Source organism: Chiloscyllium punctatum, chromosome 45 (assembly GCF_047496795.1).
Source record: "Chiloscyllium punctatum isolate Juve2018m chromosome 45, sChiPun1.3, whole genome shotgun sequence".
NCBI classification, from domain to species: domain Eukaryota; kingdom Metazoa; phylum Chordata; class Chondrichthyes; order Orectolobiformes; family Hemiscylliidae; genus Chiloscyllium; species Chiloscyllium punctatum.
In genome coordinates, this window is record NC_092783.1 from 52,930,169 (window position 1) to 52,949,899 (window position 19,731).

General features: G+C 42.0%; 1 protein-coding gene across 1 annotated transcript in view; it reads right to left on the bottom strand.

Moving 5' to 3' along the window:
• Window positions 1-1,534: 1,534 nt before the first annotated feature.
• Window positions 1,535-19,731, bottom strand: part of LOC140467119 (polymeric immunoglobulin receptor-like) — a 56,597-nt gene continuing 38,400 nt past the window's right edge. Inside the window, exons 6-11 of the mRNA XM_072563185.1 lie at window positions 14,976-15,290; window positions 14,515-14,838; window positions 5,852-6,172; window positions 5,397-5,720; window positions 3,236-3,344; window positions 1,535-2,365 (exon numbers count right to left, since the gene is read on the bottom strand). Coding sequence (XP_072419286.1) covers window positions 2,275-2,365; window positions 3,236-3,344; window positions 5,397-5,720; window positions 5,852-6,172; window positions 14,515-14,838; window positions 14,976-15,290 — 1,484 coding nt within the window. The 3' untranslated portion in view covers window positions 1,535-2,274. The remainder of the gene's footprint in view (window positions 2,366-3,235; window positions 3,345-5,396; window positions 5,721-5,851; window positions 6,173-14,514; window positions 14,839-14,975; window positions 15,291-19,731) is intronic.

The window sequence follows — 19,731 nt, forward strand, 5'->3', positions numbered from 1 at the left end:
GGAGGGAGTCCTGAGGGACAGGATGTACATGTATTTGGAAAGGCAAGGACTGATCAGGGATCATCAACATGGCATTGAGCGTATGAAATCATATCTCAAAACTTGATTGAGATTTTTGAGGAAGTAACAAAGAAGTTTGATGAGGGCAGAGAGGTATATGTGATCTGCATGGACTTCAGTAAGGCATACGACAAGGTCCCCCATGGGAGACTGATTAGCAAGGTTAGCTCTCATGGAATACAGGGAGAACTAGCGATTTGAATACAGAAATAGGTCAAAGGTCGAAGACAGAGGATGGTGGTAGAGTGTTGTTTTTCAGACTGGAGGTCTGTGACCAGTGGAGTGCCACAAGGATTGGAGCTGGAACAACTACTTTTCATCATTTATCTCAATGAGTTGGATGTGAGCCTAATAGGGAGAGTTAGTAAGTTTGCTGATGACGCCAAAATTGGAGGTGTAGTGGCCAGCGAAGAGGCTTACCTCAGATTACCCCAGGGTCTTGATCAGATGGGCCAATAGACTGAGAAGTAGCAGATGGAGTTCAATCTAAATAAACGTGAGGTGCTGCATTTTGGGAAAGCAAACCTTAGCAGGACTTATACGCTTTATGGTAAGGTCCTAGGGAGGGTTGCTGAACGAAGAGACTTTGGAGTGCAGGTTCATAACTCCTTGAAAGTGGAGTCGCAGGTAGATAGGATAGTGAAGAAGGTGTTTGGTATGCTTTCCTTTATTGGTCAGAGTATTGAGTACAGGAGTTGGGAGGTCATGTTACACCTGTGCTGGACTTTGGTTAGCCCACTGTTGGAATATTGTATGTACGATGTTGTGAAACTGGAAAGGGTTCAGAAAAGATTTACGAGGATGTTGTCTGGGTTGGAGGCTTTGAGCTATGGGGAGAGATTGAATAGGCAAGGCTGTTTTCCCTGGAGCGTCGGAGACTAAGGGGTGATCTTATAGAGGTTTACAAAATCATGAGGGGCATGGATAGGATAAATAGACACTGTCTTTTTCCTGGGGTGGGGGAGTACAGAACTAGAGGGTATAGGTTTAGGGTGAGAGGGGAACGATATAAAAGAGAACTAAGAGGCAACATTTTCAGGCAGAGGATGGTGAATGTTTGGACTGATTGCCAGAGGAAGTGGTGCAGGCAAGTACAATTACAACATTTAAAAGGCATCTGGATGGTTATATGAATAGGAAGGGTTTGAAAGGGATTTGGGCCAGGTTCTGGCTGGTAGCAGTAGATTGGGTTTGGATATCTGTTTGGCATGGCAGAGTTAGACCGAAGGGTCTGTTTCCATGCTGCAGATCTCTGTGACTCTATGACTCCATGTGAGGGACAATATGACAGTGACCTGGGAATATGCCATTTCCTTTTGCTCTCTGGCGCCTCCTATGTTCTCTGACCGCCCCAGAAAAGGGGATTTGATGCTGTATTTCCTCTTTAGATCAGAGTCCTGTTTCTTTGTTTACATATTTATTAATGTATGCATGGGTGCTGTACATACCAATAAATGCTGAATAAATCAATTCGTTTGAATAGCAACAAATGTATTTTATTATTTCAACAGATAACAAGGTTCCACCCAATGAAACTATTACACACTAACTCACTTGTCTCTCGACCCAACAGCATTTACATTGTCTTCATTGCAAATTAGGACACATGATTATATTATCCAATGAGATTTAAACAAGGGCATGAACAGGGAGGTCTTTTTCCTCAATGGGGGTATCCAGAACTAGAGGGCATAGGTTGAAGGTGAGAGGGAAAAGATTTCAAAAGGACCTGAGGAGTAACTTGTTCACACAGAGGGTGGAACGTGTATGAAACGATTTGCCAGACGAAATGGTGGAGGCTGGTACAATGACAGCATTTAACATCATGGAGAGAGATGAGGCAGGACCAGAGTAGGCCATTCAGCCCTTTTGAGTCTCCCTCAGCATTCACCTGGATCATGGCAGACCTTCCACCTGAACACTATTTTTTTGCACTACCACCCCATGTCCCTCCCTACCTTTATTACCCAGAACATAATTGATCTCTGTTTTGAATATACTCAAGGCTGGACTCTCCAGAGCTCTCTGGGGCAGAGAATTCCAACAAACCATCACCCTCTGAGTGAAGAAATTCCTGCTCATCTCAGTCCCAAATGGTCAACCCATTCTTCTCAAACGGTGTCTCCTGCTTCGAAACCCCTCCAGCCAGGGCCACCTCATTGATGGGGAACTTAGAGTGCTCAAAATCATTCGGGTAAAGGCCATGATGCTCACCTAATGTTTTTGTGTAAACATTGTAACTGAAACAGAACAAATCACCAGGAGAGTGAAGAGTACCCAGCGTATCACATCCCAGACAACGCAACTGTGTAAAACAGAAGAAATACAAAATCATTTGAAGGAAACAAGACTGCTTGATGCTTTAAACATTTATCCCCTATTCACACTGCAGTATATTGTAGCAAAATAAAGCAGCACAGCTCAGGGATTTAAGTGGGAAAATTAAATTCCAGTTTAACTAATGAATGACATGAACAATATAGAGAGGCCAAATGTAGCACGTTTCAGTAATACATCCTGTAATTCTCAGCATCTTGTTATCAATCAGGATTATTAGATGTGGATGTAGCTACAAGAGCACTGCAGTCTGGTGCATTATTCTAGTGGGTGAGATGTCTCTTCAGTCAGTGAGGAACTCAGAATATCATCATCCCACACTGCTCCTTGTACCTTCTAACAGGCAAGGCTTAACCAGCTGGAACCAGACAGCCTCCCTCACTCTCAGTTTGGGAATAATGTTTAACATGAGAGAATCGAGGAGGAGAAAATGGTAGAGAATGTAATGTCCCCGGCAATGACACACCAGACGCCCTGGCTCAACAAAATCTGTCACTTCTTTGAAATATACAACACCGTGAGCTTGGATGAATAATGAAGCATTTAACCTGGGAGGTGGCAGACAGAGAATTGGCATTTCCTGTTACGAATGTCCAAAAATGTAAATAGCAACACTGTAAATGTAATGACTTGGAAATTGAACCCCTTTGCTAATTAAAACTAAAATTAAAACACCCAGAAAAGCTCACCTTCAGCTCACCAGTATGGAAGCGAACATAATAACATTGTATAAAGTGAGTGATCATTTACATTCTGATATTGTAAGCCTTTATGCTAAGTCACTTATTCTCACTTGGAATTAATGCTGATGGAAATATTGGCAATGAAATTGTTCTACCTTTTCCTGACAGACTTGGGTCCTGACGATGTTCTTGTTGCCCTTTGTGATATTTTTGGTGATGCTGTTGGTGATTTTGTTGAGGAGTTGTCATAAGTATATTCCCTTCCTATTGAGACATGAGAAAATATTCAGCTTCACCTGAGTCTCACTTACAGACAACCAAGAGAGCACTCTTCACCAATGGAACCTCAGGACTTTTGTGAATAATGGGTTTTGCTGAATTCATTTCTCTCTGGAGAAAGGGTTTAACTTTGGACATAAGAGCATGGTGGAGCACCTACAAATCTGACTCCTGAAGATTGCATTAGCTAGGTGATAAAGAGGTGGGCATGAACAGCTAAACATCATTAACCCTTTGAATGCTGATGATCCCATCTCTGCTGTACAAAGGGCACGATGCATTCAGTGAAGTTGTCACCATGCTGAAGAGCAATCACCCAGTGTTGAATGCAGATCCTTAGTGCCTTGGTTACCGCCAAGGCTTTGCTTGCAAGCAATTAGATGTCAACAGGACACTTTAGATCTTATTGGAGCTTTCTTTTTCAGAAAAGTTGGCCAATTGCATCGTCCAATCACAGCTCCTCCAACACTGGTTCAAAGCGAGTTGGATCCTTGTACGCACTAATAACAATTTTGATTTAGTCAGACAAGGTCCTCAAGCACCATACCTTCACTTTGATTTTCTTCAAAGTCATCATGAACAAAGTGACTCCAATGAATAGTCATTTTTGAAATCATTTTCTCTTTTTTGGTAGAGGGGACTGGCAGTGGATTCTGAAATGAATTGCCTTTGGACATTTACAAGGTTTCATATAGGAAAAGAAGTCAAGGGAAAACAGTCATACAAAGAAAAACAAAACAATCTTTCAAGGTTGAAGATCTTTACTAATCCCTTTAGTGGCTTCTGAGGTTGACAATTACATGAGGACCATAAGTCTTGTCCAAACCAGATTATGTCATTCTTTTATTTTTCAAGTTAGGTCTCTCCACCATGAACATTGTGATCAGTAATGACTGCAATAAAGGATCGAACAACAAATGCAAACGTTTATCTGTCACCACGTGTGACATCTTGTTCGTTGTGTCACAGATGATTGTGAACTTGAAGGATATTTCCTGCAAAGCATCTGCTCAGGATATTCCCAGATAAAATGAAAATTCTAACTTTTCAGGTCACACTCAGATGTTAAGCATTAAGGAAGAAACAATAACATAAACTAACTTGGTAAAATTCCTGAATGTCAATATAAAATTTCAAATGGGAGTATGCTAGTTTGACAGATTTTCTAAGTATTCTAACCAAAAAAACTTCCACATCATGAACAAACAAATATAGGGGAATAGTTTTCCTCAACATCGAGAAAGGTTAAACAGATAACATGCAATAGTGATCATTTGAAATTTCTATTAGGTTAAATACCACAAATGTAGAACCACAAATCCTCAAAGAGGACATAAAATATAAACTTTGGCTGAAAGGTTTGTCAGCAAATTTGAGCTTAAATTTAAAAATTAGCTTAACCAGAACAGAGGGGACACGAGATTTGAGAAATCCAATTCAAAGGTTAATAGATAGGCCAGATTGATAGTTACTTCAAGGCAAGCATCTGTAATATTAGGCCCTTGCTAGTTTCTAGAAAGTATCTTTTGTCTCGAAGTCTAACGACTTCTAATTCCTCATTTTCCTGATAAATAAACTGGCCATGCAGACCCATTTATCCAAATTTGCCTGGAACTTTGTAGACAAGTGAAGTAGTATGTTTAGGTCCTGGAGATTTATCCATTGTTATGTATTTTAAGATGATCAGCACTTCCCCTTCTGTAATTTGGACTATTTTCAAGACATCAATGTTTATTTCCCTGAGTTTCCTAATCTCCATGTCTCTCTTCACAGTAAAATATTCAAAATATTTGTTTAGTATTTCCCTCATTTGGGAAATACTTAGTTGTAGGAAGCAAATGGCTGTAATGCAGCAATGGAGTTGTTGCAATGTTTCTCCATGCTGTGGGCAGGATTTTATACACCTGCTCATTTTCCAAGTACAGTGCAAACCATTGGCTTAATTCAGAACTGACAATGAAACAAATGGAGTGCATTTTATCAATTACAGTTTTCCAGAGTGAGATAATAAACAAACATTGTTTACATCACACTTACTGACGCTGTTGATCTGTATCCTGTAACTGCAGTTCTTCTCTTTTACATTGTTGACTGACACATGAACAATTTCACTGGGATTTGTTCCCTGAGTATTTGAGGCTGTGCAGTAATATTGATGATGTTGCCGTGTGAAGGATTGACAATGTAGATCCAGTTTATTGGTGTAAGAGATCATTGAATCTTGAGATGGGGTCTTCTCAGACCATGTGTAGTGAATGGGGAGGGATCCCCGGGCAGACTCACAGGAGACTGTCACTGAGCCCCCAGAACATGAGACATTTGGTTGGGATAAAAATCGAAGCTCAGGAACAGAGACAGCTTCTGTGGGAAAGAAACAATTATTGAGAGATCAAAAATCAAATATCCTCCAAAACCTGGCCAATTTTCTTCCTGGTTAAACATTGATCAGACATATCAGCAAAGAGTAATGTAAAAATCACTGAGACATTTACCTTCAGAGATGTGCAGGTTTACATTAAACATGAGGTCATAGTAAGTACCAGGAATCTGAATCCCACAGCTGTACCATCCGGCATCTTCCCGTTGAAGATTCTTGATTGCAACAAGAAATATTCCTTGCGTTTTGTTATCAGTGATTGATATTCTCCCATTTGGCCAATTTGTCTTTGCTCTAACAGAACACAGACGATTCCATCCTCGACACCAATATTTCACGTTTGATTGGTACCACCAATTTTCGTAGTGACAAGATATTGTGATCGCTCTTCCTAAAATTCCAGTAACATGTTTCTCTGCCCATAAAACATCTGAAACTGAAGAGACAATATTTCAGAAATTTAACTGGAAAGAATGATTGAATAAACACAGATACATTTTAATCAGCTGCATTCCATCCAGTACATGATGAAGGTAATCATTCATATAAACCATTATCAGAGCATCAGGCTGTTCCAAATTCCCAGGGAATGATTGAAACAGTCAGGATACTTTATTACCTCACTGGCCGTGGCTAGCACACAATGTTGAAATTGGGTTTGTGCTGCCCGCTGTGGGCTCTAAGTCCACTGTGTGTGACATCATCGAAATGTTGCCCCCCCCCCCACCCCACCCCGGAGAGCAGCCTGAGTGACAGGCCTGGATTGGAGTCGGCTGGGGATCAGTGTGAAGGAGGGCACAGGTGCTGAAGGGTCCTTACTCCGACCTGAGAAGGAGGGTTTCATCCAGGGAGGAGAGGGGTGTGTGTGGACTCATAGTGGGCTCAGGGGTTGCATTTTCAGGCTCAAGGAGCAGACACAACAGGTGACCCAGGACGATGATGCGAGTCCTTGTGTAGGAAAGAAAGAGAATTCCGCTTCTGCCAGGGATGTTTCACGATGTGGGAGAGAGATCAATGTGCAGGACCTTGATGGCAGTAAGGGCAGGATTATTTGTAATCACATATTGCTGAGAATGTAAGGAGGGTAAAATGATCACCTGCTCTCCGGATGCTGAGTGCTCTGCTGTGCTTTTCCAGCACCACACTCGCGACTCTGATCTCCAGCATCCACAGTCCTCACTTTCTGCTCAAAGTAAGTAACTGTCTGTTCATGAGAAAATGCTTCATGAGAAAATGTTTAAATTGCTGTGTCATTATGTTCTGGTGTGAAAGAGGAGCAGCCTGTTGATGTCTGGCTAGACTTTAGTTCAATAAATACCAGACCAACAATTTTGTTGAGAGAATTGCCTTTTGTGTGGGGTACAATTCTTTAATAAAGTGACAGAAAGGATATTAAGTGTAAGTGAAGAGGTGGTGGGGAGAGAAGAAAGGGAGATAGATACATGAATGATTAAAGGTGATGAAGGTCTGAAAGCAGTGATCTTATTGGAAAAAGGAAGCTTTGGAATAAAGAGAATTGCGAAAACAGAGAGATGCACACTTCAGGTTTCTGTCCGTGAATTATTCTGCAGGAAATTCATGGGCTCCAGACACAGAATGTCTCAGGAAGGTTTCTTGTAACAGAATTGACTAAGTCATAGTCTCATGTAATGCTACATGGGGCATTTTTAATTTTGAGTGTTTGAAGATTTCTTGACTATATGTGGAGATATGGCAATGATGAACAAAAATGTTATTGTCGTGTTACATTGTAATGTGTAATTCAATGAGATTGAAAGAGAGGAAACAACTTCATTCAAGTTAAAGACTGAATGGAAAAAGGCTTTTCGTGGGAAGAGAAATATAAACCAACCACCTACTTTTGTGACTGAATCTCACAAAACAATATTTAATAAACAGCGCTCCAAAACAGAAAAGAAATAAAAGCAAACTCAAGATGTTTTGTTTGAGGAGTTATTAGCACTCCTGTTTCCAGAGTGTATTCAATATTAAAAACTTTGGAAAAATTAAAATTATTATACTGGTATGTTCACTTAAAAGAAACATTATTTGGTCTTTTCATTTCATTCATAATTAATAACGTTGCTCTTCAGTACTTGGGAACTGTGTCACATGGGCTTATAATATGTTCAGTAGAAGATTGAACCCTCTCAAGTTGAATAATAACCTTCCTGTTGCAATGTGATCAGAATTGTACACAGTGCTCCAAGAGTGGCCTCAGCAACATCCTGTACAACCACAATATGATGTTCCAACTCCGATAATCAATGGTCTGAGCAATGAGACAAGTGTGCTAAACACCTGCTTCACCTGAGCCCCAAGGTCCCTCTGTTCGCCAGCACAACCCAGGGCCTGACCATTAATTGTAAAAGTCCTCCCCTTGGTTGTTTTACTGAAATGTAATACCTCACATTTATCCAAATTAAACTCCATCTGCCACCGAGCAGCCCAATGACCCAGTTGATCAAGATGACTTTGTAATCTTAGATAATCTTCTTCACTGTTGACTATACCACCAAATTTGGTGTCATTCACAAACTCATTAACCATGCATCCTAAATTCCTCTCCAAATTGCTTAAACAAATTACACTGATCCCCGTGAAACACCACTCGTCATATGCCATCAGTTCAAAAAACGTCCTTCATGACCACCCTCTGTCTCCTATCCCAAAGCAAATTTGTATCTGATTGGCAAGCTCACCCTGAATCCCATGTGATCTAACTTTACTGATTAGTCTACCCTGCGGGACCCTGTCATTAATGCCTGTGTAGACAATGTGTACTACTGTGTTGTCATCAATTGTTTTGGTTGCTTCATTAAATATCTCAGTCAGGTTTGGACAGCACGATTTCCCTCACTCTATCCCAAATCAGCTCTTGACTCTCCAAATATATGTAAATCCTATCTCTCAGAATCCACTGCAACAACCTACCCAGCACAAATATCAGAATCTCAGCTCTATCGTTCCCAAGCTTCTCCTTACAGTCTTTCTTATATAAAGGCACAACATTAACCACCCTCCAGTCCATCGGCACCTCACCCGTGGCTCTGGATGTTGCAAATATCTCTGCTAGAGATGCCCCAAATTTCTTCCCCAACTTCCCACATCATCCTAGGATACACTTGATCAGGACCCAGTGAGTTGTCCACTTTTATGTTTTTTAAGATTTCCAAAACTACTTCTTGTATAATATGGACTGTGTTTTATGACATCAATATTTACTTGCTGGAGCTCCCGAGCCTCTACGTCATTTTCCATTGTAGAAAGTCCTGTGAAATCATTTTTCAGCATCTCTCCCATCTCCTGTAGTTCCCCACAATGACGATCCCGGTTACTTTTTTCCCTGAATCTGAGAGTTGGTGTGTTCCATTGGGGTTTGTTAAAGGGTTTGGGCTGGTAACTACAACCCAGATATCCCACTTGTTTAAAACCACGGGTTTCACATGGAGCTGTCACTTGCTGACATAGACAGTGGTCACTTCCATCCTTTTGAGGTCTGTTTTCTGAGTCTGCAGGAATAATGTGAAACCTCATCCTCACACCGACACAACCTGCCAGTGGTTTTCCATCTCCTGAAGTGTGAGAATCCATGAGACAGACAGATGAGGTTCCCCATCTCCAGGGAGTACACAGTCAACATGGGTTGGGTGTTTTTTTTAAGTGAATCATTTCTGCAACAAATAAACCACGAACTCTTTATGTTTTAGTCTTTGAAGTACTTTCTGTGAAGGACTCATTTGAAGAAAGAAAACATTTGGAAGGTAGCAAAAAGAGGATTCTGGGTAATCCAAGATGGAGGATGGGAAAAATTTCTGGCCGTAACAGACTGCTCCTTTTTTGAGATATTTCAGGTGTTGAAGGTGATCTCCTTAAATTCCAGGAGCAGCAAATACTGTTTAAGTGCTGCTGCATTGTTTTGGAACTTTGGGCAAAAAATGTCAAATTAGCAGCACTTTTAAAAGGGGGAGGAACAGACAAAGGCAACACATGGTTAGGTCAGTGCAGGATAGGGAGACAGAAAAGGAAACCCACACTGCTAACTGACACAGCAGTGAACCTGCGCAGTTACTGCCTTTGTTGTTTGAATTGATGTATCACTGGACATCGTAGTGCGTCTGAGAAAATTAACAAACAGTGAAATTGGCAACTAATCTTGGAGGAACCTGTTTGGGAGAGGTCACAGCACAGAAACAGATAGGTGAATATTTTTAAGTGTGGCCTTACAGAAAGTCTGCAGTAGTGAGTAGAGTCGATTCTTTCTTGATTATATGTTTTATTAAAATATGTCTCTTTATTAAACTTAAAAATATAAGCCAAAAGTATTATGTTAGCCTGGAGCAGGAGAGGAATAAGACAGTCCTATTTTCTGGGTCTGCAAATTGGAAGAAGCAAAAATGGCTTTGTGAAGAGTGATATGCCCTTCCTGTTGGATGCGATAGTTCTGAGATAGTTTAAATGTTACTGAGAATTATATCTGCAATAAACGCTGTTGGTTGCAAATCCTATCATATTGAATGGATCAGTTGGAGAGACAGTTAAGGGCAATGAAGAATTTACAAGAGCAAGGAGGTGTGATGGATGCCAGTTATAGGAGGGGGGAAAAGTTGCAGACACAGCCACATGGGTTATGTCCAGGAAAGGTAAGAGAGGTAGGCAGGTAATGCAGGGGTTTTCTGTGACTATCCCCATTTCAAACAAGTATGCTGTTTTGGAAAATGCAGGGGGTGATGGATTCTCAGGTGAATGTAGCAAGAACAGCCAAGTTTCTGGTATTGAGATTGGCTCTGATGTAATTAGGGGTATGTCGAGTTCCAAGAGATCGGTTATGTTAGGGGACTCTCTAGTCCGAGTTACAGACAGATGTTTCTGTGGCCCGCAGCGAGAAATCAAAATGATGTGTTGCTTTCCTGGTGCCAGGATCAAGGATGTCTCAGAGGGGCTGCAGAATGTTCTCACAGGTGAGGGGGACCAGCATGAGGTCATTGTCCATGTTGGAAAAAACAACATAGGAAGGGAAAAGGTGAAGATTCAGAAGGGGAATTACAGAGAGTTTTGCAGGAATTTATAAAGGAGGTCATCGAGAATAATAATATCTGGATTACTCCCAGTGCTACAAGCTAGAGAGGGCAAGAATAGGAGGATAGAGCAGATGAATGCATGGCTGAGGAGCTGGTGTATGGGTGAAGGATTCACATATTTGGATCATTGGAATCTCTTCTGGGGTAGAAATAACCTGGACAAGAGGGACGGATTGCTCCTGAATTGGAAGGGGACTAATATACGGGAAGGGAAATTTGCTTGAGCTAGTCAGGAGGATTTAAAATAGTAAGATGGGCGGGGGGCGGGGGGGGGGGGGGTTGGTGTAGGACCCAGGGAGATAGTGAGGAAAGAGATCAATCTGAGACTGGTACAGTTGAGAACAGAAGTGAGTCCAACAGTTCGTGCAGACAGGGACAAAGCAGAGAACAAGGTAGGACTGTTAAATTAAACTGCATTTATTTTAATGCAAGGGGCCTAACAGGGAAGGCAGATAAACTCAGGGCATGGTTAGGAACATGGAACTGGGATATCATAGCAATTACGGGGACATAGCTTAGGGATGGGCAGCACTGGTAGCTTAATGTTCCAGGATACAAATGCTACAGGAAGGATAGACAGGGAGGCAAGACAGAAAGGAGAGTGGCATTTTTGATAAGGGATAGCATTAGAGCTGTATTGAGGGAGGATATTCCAGGGAAGTTATCTGGGGGAAACTGACAAATAAGAAAGGGATGATAACCTTATTTGGATTGTATTATTGACCCCGTAACATTCGAGGGAAATTGAGAAACAAACTTGTAAGGAGATCTCAGCTTTCTGTAAGAATAAGAGGGTGGTTATGGTAGGGGACTTTAACTTTCAAAACATCGACTGGGACTGCTATAGTGTTAAGGGTTTAGATGGAGAGGAATTTGTTAAGTGTGTACAAGACAATTTTCTGATTAAGTATGTGGATGTACCTACTAGAGAAGGTGCAATGCTTGACCTACTCTTGGGAAATAAGGCAGGGAAGGTGACTGAAGTGTCAGTGGGGGAGCACTTTGGGGCCAGCGACCATAATTCCATTAGATTTAAAATATTGATAGAAAAGGATAGACCAGATCTAAAAGTTGAAGTTCTAAATTGGAGAACGTCCAATTTTGACAGTATTAGGCAAGAACTTTCGAAAGCTGATTGGGTGCAGATGTTCGCAGGTGAAGGGATGGCTAGAAAATGGTAAGCCTTCAGAAATGAGATAACAAGAATCCAGAGAAAGTATATTCCTGTCAGGGTGAAAGGGAAGGCTGGTAGGTATAGGGAATGCTGGATGACTAAAGAAATTGAGGGTTTGCTTAAGAAAACAAAGGAAGCATATGTAAGGTATAGACAGGATAGATAGGGTGAATCCTGAGAAGAGTATAAAGGCAGTCGGAGTATACTTAAGAGGGAAATTAGGAGGGAAAAAAGGGGAAGTGAAATAGCTTTGGCAAATAGAGTTAAGGAGAATCCAAAGAGTTTTTACAATGTACTAAGGACAAAAGGATAACTAGGGAGAGAATAGGGCCCCTCAACCATCAGCAAGGCAGCCTTTGTGTGGAGCTGCAGAAAATGGGGGAGATACTAAATGAATATTTTGCATCAGTATTTATTGTGGAAAAGGATATGGAAGATATAGAAAGTAGTGAAGTAGATGGTGACACCTTGCAAAATGTCCATATTACAGAGGAGGAAATGCTGGATGTCTTGAAACACATAAAGGTGAATAAATCCCCAGGACCTGATCAGGTGTACCCTAGAACTGTGTGGGAAGCTAGAGAAGCGATTGCTGGGCCTCTTGCTGAGATTTTTGTATCATCGATAGTCACAGGTGAGGTGCCGGAAGACTGGAGGTTGGCTAACTTGGTGCCACTGTTTAAGAAGGGGAGTAAGGACAAGCCAGGGAACTATAGACCGGTGAGCCTGATGTCAGTGGTGGGCAAGTTGTTGGAGGGAATCCTGAGGGAGAGGATATGCAAGTAGTTGGACAGGAATGTACTGATTAGGGATAATCAACATGGCTTTGTGCGTGGGAAATCATGTCTCACAAACTTGATTGAGTTTTTTGAAAAAAGTAACAAAGAGGATTGATGAAGGCAGAGTGGTAGATGTGATCTATATGGACATCAGTAAAGTGTTTGACAAGTTTCCCCATGGGAGACTGGTTGGCAAGGTTAGATCTCATGGAATACAGGGAGAACCAGCCATTTGGATCCAGAACTGGCTCAAAGGTGTAAGACAGAGGGTGGTGGTGGAGGGTTGTTTTTCAGACTGAAGGCCTGTGACCAGTGGAGTGCCAAATGGATTGGTGCTGGGCCCTCTACTTTTTGTCATTTACCTAAATGATTTGGATACGAGCATAAGAGGTAGATTGGATAGTGAAGAAGGTGTTTGGTATGCTTTCTTTTATTGGTCAGACTATTGAGTACAGGTGTTCGGATGTCATGATGTGGCTGTACAGGGTATTGGTTAGGCATCTGTTGGAATATTGCATGCAAATCTGGTCGTCTTTCTATCGGAAAGACCTTGTGAAACTTGAAAGGGTTCAGAAAAGATTTACAAGGATGTTGTCAGGGTTGGAGGATTTGAGCAATAGAGAGAGGCTGAACAGGCTGAGGTTGTTTTCCCTGGAGTGTCATAGACTGAGGGGTGACCTTATAGAGGTTTACAAAATTATGAGGGGCATAGATGGGATAAACAGACAAAGACTTTTCCCTGGGGTGGAGGAGTCCAGAACTAGAGGGCATAGGTTTAGGGTGAGAGCGGAAAGATATAAAAGAGAGCTAAGGCGTAAATTTTCCACACAGAGGGTGGTACATGTATGGAATGAGCTGCCAGAGGAAGTGGTGGAGGCTGGTACAATTGCAACATTTAAAAGGCATCTGGATGGGTATATGAATAGAAAGGGTTTGGAGGGATATGGGCCGGGTGCTGGCAGGTGGGACTAGATTGGGTTGGAATATCTGGTCGGCATGGATGGGTTGGACCGAAGGGTCTGTTTCCATGCTGTACCTCTCTATGACTCTATGACCCTATGAATGCTTGCTCAGACACCAGGAGAACCTCTATTCTGTAAATAGTTTACAAATGATGCCATTCCTAAAGGGGGAACAGGTTCTCAGTTTCTCACCTCATCGACACTGTCTCACCTGCCACAGCACAGCATTACTTCTCTCTGCTGGGCAGTGGGATCCAGCTGAATTTTAACCCCGAAGGGGAACTGGAACCCCCAACATGCTGGCATCAAAAGTGAGAGTGCAGCCACATGAGCTGCTGCTGATAGTTCCAAATACAGTTCCCGTGTGTCACTTCGACTTGATACTGACTTGCTTCTTCTCTGACAACTCAATCAGATCATATCAGGAAATGGCTGCAGGCAATATTTACAGATATTTCATTGTCCAACTGATCTCCACTCTATCCCCAATATCGGTCCGAAATCTGGACACAACAGTCACGGACTGAATTTAAAATTCCATCTGCTAGAAAAATGCAAATTCTCCATCAATCAAACGTTGTTTTAATTTTGCAGGGATTATTGGAGTTGTTCCAATGCTTCTGCATGATGTGGTTAGTATTTTTTGTACCTCCACATTTTCTAACTACAGTGCAAACCATTGGATTTGTTCAGAAATGATGAAGAAACAAATGGAGTACATTTTATCAATTACAGTTTTCCAGAGTGAGATAATAAACAAACATTGTTTACATCACACTTACCGGTGCTATTGGCCTGTATCCTGTAACTGCAGTTCTTCTCTCTTACATTGCTGACTGACACATGAACAATTTCACTGGGTTTTGTTCCCTGAGTATTTGAGGCTGTGCAGTAATATTGATGATGTTTCCATGTGAAGGATTGACAATGTAGATCCAGTTTATTGGTGTAAGAGATCATTGAATCTTGAGATGGGGTCTTCTCAGACCATGTGTAGTGAATGGGGAGAGATCCCCGGGCAGACTCACAGGAGACTGTCACTGAACCCCCAGACCATGAGATATTTGGTTGGGATAAAAATCGAAGCCCAGGAACAGAGACGGCTTCTGTGAGAAAGAAACAATTATTGAGAGATCAAAAATCAAATATCCCCCAACACTTTGTCACTTTTCTTCCTGGATAAAACATTGATAAGATATATCAGCAGAGAGTATTTTTTTTGAAGGATCAATGAGACATTTACCTTCAGAGATGTGCAGATTTACATTAAACATGAGGTCATAGTAAATACCAGGAATCTCAATCCCACAGCTGTATCGTCCGGCATCCCTCCATTGAAGATTCTTCATTGTAACAAGAAATATTCCTTGTGTTTTGTGATCAGTGATCGATATTCTCCCATTTGGCCAATTTGTCGATGCTATAACCTGACACTGATGAGTCCATCCATGACACCAATATTTCATGTGTGACTGATACCACCGTGCTTTGTAGTGACAAGATATTGTGATCGCTCTTCCCAAAATTCCCGTTACATCTTTCTCTGCCCATAAAGCATCTGAAATTGAGGAGAAACGAATTGATAAATTTGACTGGAATGAATTCCTGAGTATAAACAGATACATTTTAATCAGCTCCATTCCATCGAGTTCATGATGAAGGCAATCCTTTGTCCAGCCTCAGGCTGTTCTAAATTCCCAGGATGGGAAAAATTTCTGGGTGTAAGAGCTGCTCCTTTTTTTGAGGTATTTTAGGTGTTGGGGGTGATTTCCTCGAATTCCAGAAGCAGCAATTATTGTTTTATATGCTGTTGCATTGTTTTGGAACATTGGAAAAGAAAATGAAAACAACAGCAGTTTAAAAGGGAGAAGAGCAGACAATGGAAGCACATGGTGAGGACAGTGCAGGAGAGAGAGAGAGAGAGAGAGAGAGAGAGAATCTGCACAGTTACTGCCTTTGCTGTTTGAATTTGTGTATCGCTGGACATCGGAGTGCATCTGGGAAAATTAACAAACAGTGAAATTCACAACTAATCTTGGAGGAACTGTTGGGCAAAGTTCACAGTACAGAATCAGATAAGTTAATCGTTGTTTTAAGTCTGTCCAAGAGAAAGGCTGCAGTAGTGGGTACAGTGGATTCTTTCTTGATTATATGTTTTTGGATATAAGTCTCTTGATTAAACTTAAAATATAAGCCATAGCTATTAATTTAACCTGGGGCAGTGTTTGCAGAGGAATAAGATGGTGTTACTTTCTGGATCTGTAGATTGTGAAGGATCAAAAATGGCCTTTGCAGAGATATGTACTTCTTGTCAGATGTGGGAGTTTAAAGAGAGTTTAAGGGTTACTGCGGATTATATCTACTATAAATGCTGTTGGATGCGAATCTTATCAGATCGAGTGGATTCGTTGGAGAGACAGATAGAAGCGATGATGAATTTGCAACAGCAACACTATGTGATGGATTGCAGTTATAGAAAGGGGGGAAGTCTCAGATACAGTATCATAGATGGGTTAACTCCAGGAAGGGTAAGAGAGGTAGGCAGCTAGAGCAGGATTCTTTTGTGGATATACCCATTTCAAACAGGTATGCTGTTTTGGAAAATGTTGGGGGTGATGGATTCTCAGGAGAATGTAGCACAAACAGCCAAGTTTCTGGTATTGAGGCTGGTTCTAATGCAACGAGGGGTACGTCGGCTTCCAAGAGATCAATTGTATTAGGGGATTCTGTAGTCAAAGGTACAGACAGACGTTTCTGTGGCCAGCAGAGAAAAAGCAGAATGGTGTGTTGTTTCCCTGGTGTCAGGATCAAGGATGTCTCAGAGAGGGTGCAGAATGTTCTCATGGGGGAGAGGGGCCAGCAGGAGGTCATTGTCCACATTGGAACCAACGACATTGGAAGGGAAAAGGTTGAGATTCTGAAGGAGATTACAGAGAGTTAGGCAGAAATTTAAAAAGGAGGTCCTCAAGGGTAGTAATAAGGGGATAATTCCCAGTGCTACAAGTTAGTGAGGGCAGGAATAGGAGGATAGAGCAGATGAATGTATGGCTGAGGAGCTGGTGTATGGGAGAAGGGTTCACATTTTTGGATCATTGGAATCTCTTTTGGGGGAGAAGTGACCTGTACAAAATGATGGATTGCACTTAAATTGGAAGGGAATGTATATACTGGCAGGGAAATTTGCAAGAACTGCTTGGGAGGATTTAAACTAGTGAGGTGGGGGGGTGGGACCCAGGGAGATAGTGGGGAAAGGGATTGATCTGAGATGGGTACAGCTGAGAACAGAAGTGAGTCAAACAGTCAGGGCAGGGACAAGGTAGGACTAATAAATGAAACTGCATTTATCTCAATGCAAGAGGCCTAACAGGGAAGGCAGATGAGCTCAGGGCATGGGTAGGAACATGGGACTGGGATATCATAGCAATTACGGAAACATGGTTCAGGGATGGGCAGGACTGGCAGCTGAATGTTCCAGGATACAAATGCTACAGGAAGGATAGAAAGGGAGGCAAGAGAGGAGGGGGAGTGGCATTTTTGATTAGGGATAGCATTACAGCTGTGCGAAGGGAGGATATTCCTGGAAATACATTCAGGGATGTTATTTGGGTGGAACTGAGAAATAAGAAAGGGATGATCATCTTATTGGGATTGTATTAGAGACCCCCCAGTAGTCAGAGGGAAATTGAGAAACAAACTTGTCGGAAGATCTCAGCTTTCTGTAAGAATAATAGGGTGGTTATGGTAGGGGATTTTAACTTTCCAAACATCGACTGGCACTGCCAGAGTGTTAAAGATTTAGATGGAGAGGAATTTGTTCAGTGTGTACAAGAATATTTTCTGATTCAGTATGTGGATGTACCTACTAGAGAAGGTGCAAAACTTGACCTACTCTTGGGAAATAAGACAGGGCAGGTGACTGAGGTGTCAGTGGGGGAGCACTTTGGGGCCAGCGACCATATTTCTATTTGTTTAAAAATAGCGATGGAAAAGGATGGACCACATTCAAAAGTTGAAGTTCTAAATTGGAGAAAGGCCAATTTTGACAGTATTAGGCAAGAACTTTCAAAAGCTGATTGGAGGCAGATGTTCGCAGGTAAAGGGACAGCTGGAAACCGGAAAGCTTTCAGAAAAGAGATAACAAGAATCCAGAGAAAGTACATTCCTATCAAGATGAAAGGGAATTCAGGATGACTAAAGAAATTGAGGGTTTGGTTAAGAAAAAGAAGGAAGCCTATATCAGGTATAGACAGGAGAGATCGAGTGAATCCTCAGAAGAGTATAAAGGCAGTAGGAGTATACTTAAGAGGGAAATCAGGAGGGCAAAAAGGGGACATGAGATAGCTTTGGCAAATAGAATTAAGGAGAATCCAAAGGGGCTTTACAAATATATTAAGGACAAAAGGATAACTAGGGAGAGAATAGGGCCCCTCAAACATCAGCAAGGCGGCCTTTGTGTGGAGCTTCAGAAAATGGGGTAGATACTAAATGAATATTTTGCATCAGTATTTACTGTGGAAAAGCATATGGAAGATATAGACTGTAGGGAAATAGATGGTGACATCTTGCAAAATGTCCATATTACAGAGGAGGAAGTGCTGGATGTCTTGAAAAGGTTAAAGGTGGATAAATCCCCAGGACCTGATCAGGTGTACCCGAGAACTCTGCAGGAAGCTAGAGAAGTGATTGCTGGGCCTCTTGGTGAGATATTTGTATCATCGATAGTCTCAGGTGAGGTGCCGGAAGACTGGAGGTTGTCAAACGTGGTGCCACTGTTTAAGAAGGGTGGTAAGGACAAGCCTGGGAACTATAGACCAGTGATCCAGACCTCGGTGGTGGGCAAGTTGTTGGAGAGAATCCTGAGGGACAGGATGTATATGTATTTGGAAAGGCCAGGACTGATTTGGGATAGTCAACATGGCTTTGTGCGTGGGAAATCATGTCTCACAAACTTGATTGAATTTTTTGAAGAAGTTACAAAGAAGATTGATGAGGGCAGAGCAGTAAATGTGATCTATATCGACTTCAGTAAGGCTTTCAAGAAGGTTCCCCATGGGAGACTGATTCGCAAGGTTAGATCTCATGGAATACAGGGAGAACTCGCCATTTGGATACAGAACTGGCTCAAAGGGAGAAGACAGAGAGTGGTGGTGGAGGGTTGTTTTTCAGACTGGAGGCCTGTGACCAATGGAGTGCCACAAGGATCGGTGCCGGGCCTCTACTTTTTGTCATTTACATAAATGATTTGGATACGAGCATAAGAGGTCCAGTTAGTAAGTTTGCAGATGACACCAAAATTGGAGGTGTAATGGACAGCGAAGAGGGTTACCTCAGATTACAACAGGACCTTGACCAGATGGGCCAATGAGCTGAGAAGTGGCAGATGGAGTTTACTTCAGATAAATGCGAGGTGCTGCATTTTGGGAAAGCAAATCTTAGCAGGACTTATACACTTAATGGTAAGTTCCTCGGGAGTGTTGCTGAACAAAGAGACCTTTGAGTGCAGGTTCATAGCTCTTTGAAAGTGGAGACACAGGTAGGTAGGATAGTGAAGAAGGCGTTTGGTATGCTGTCCTTTATTGGTCAGAGTACTGAGTACAGGAGTTGGGAGGTCATGTTGCAGCTGTACAGGACATTGGTTAGGCCACTGTTGGAATATTGCATGGAATTCTGGTCTCCTTCCTATCGGAAAGATGTTGTGAAACTTGAAAGGGTTCAGAAATGATTTACAAGGGTGTTGCCAGGGTTGGAGGATCTGAGCTACAGGGAGGGGCTGAACAGGCTGGGGCTGTTTTTCCTTGAGCGTCGGAGGCTGAGGGGTGACCTTATAGAGGTTTACAAAATTCTGAGGAGCATGGATAGGATAAATAGACAATGTCCATTCCCTGAGGTTGGGGAGTCCAGAACTAGAGGGTATAGATTTATGTTGAGAGGGGAAAGGTATAAAAGGGGCAACGTTTTCACGCAGAGGGTGGTATGTGTATGGAATGAGCTACCAGAGA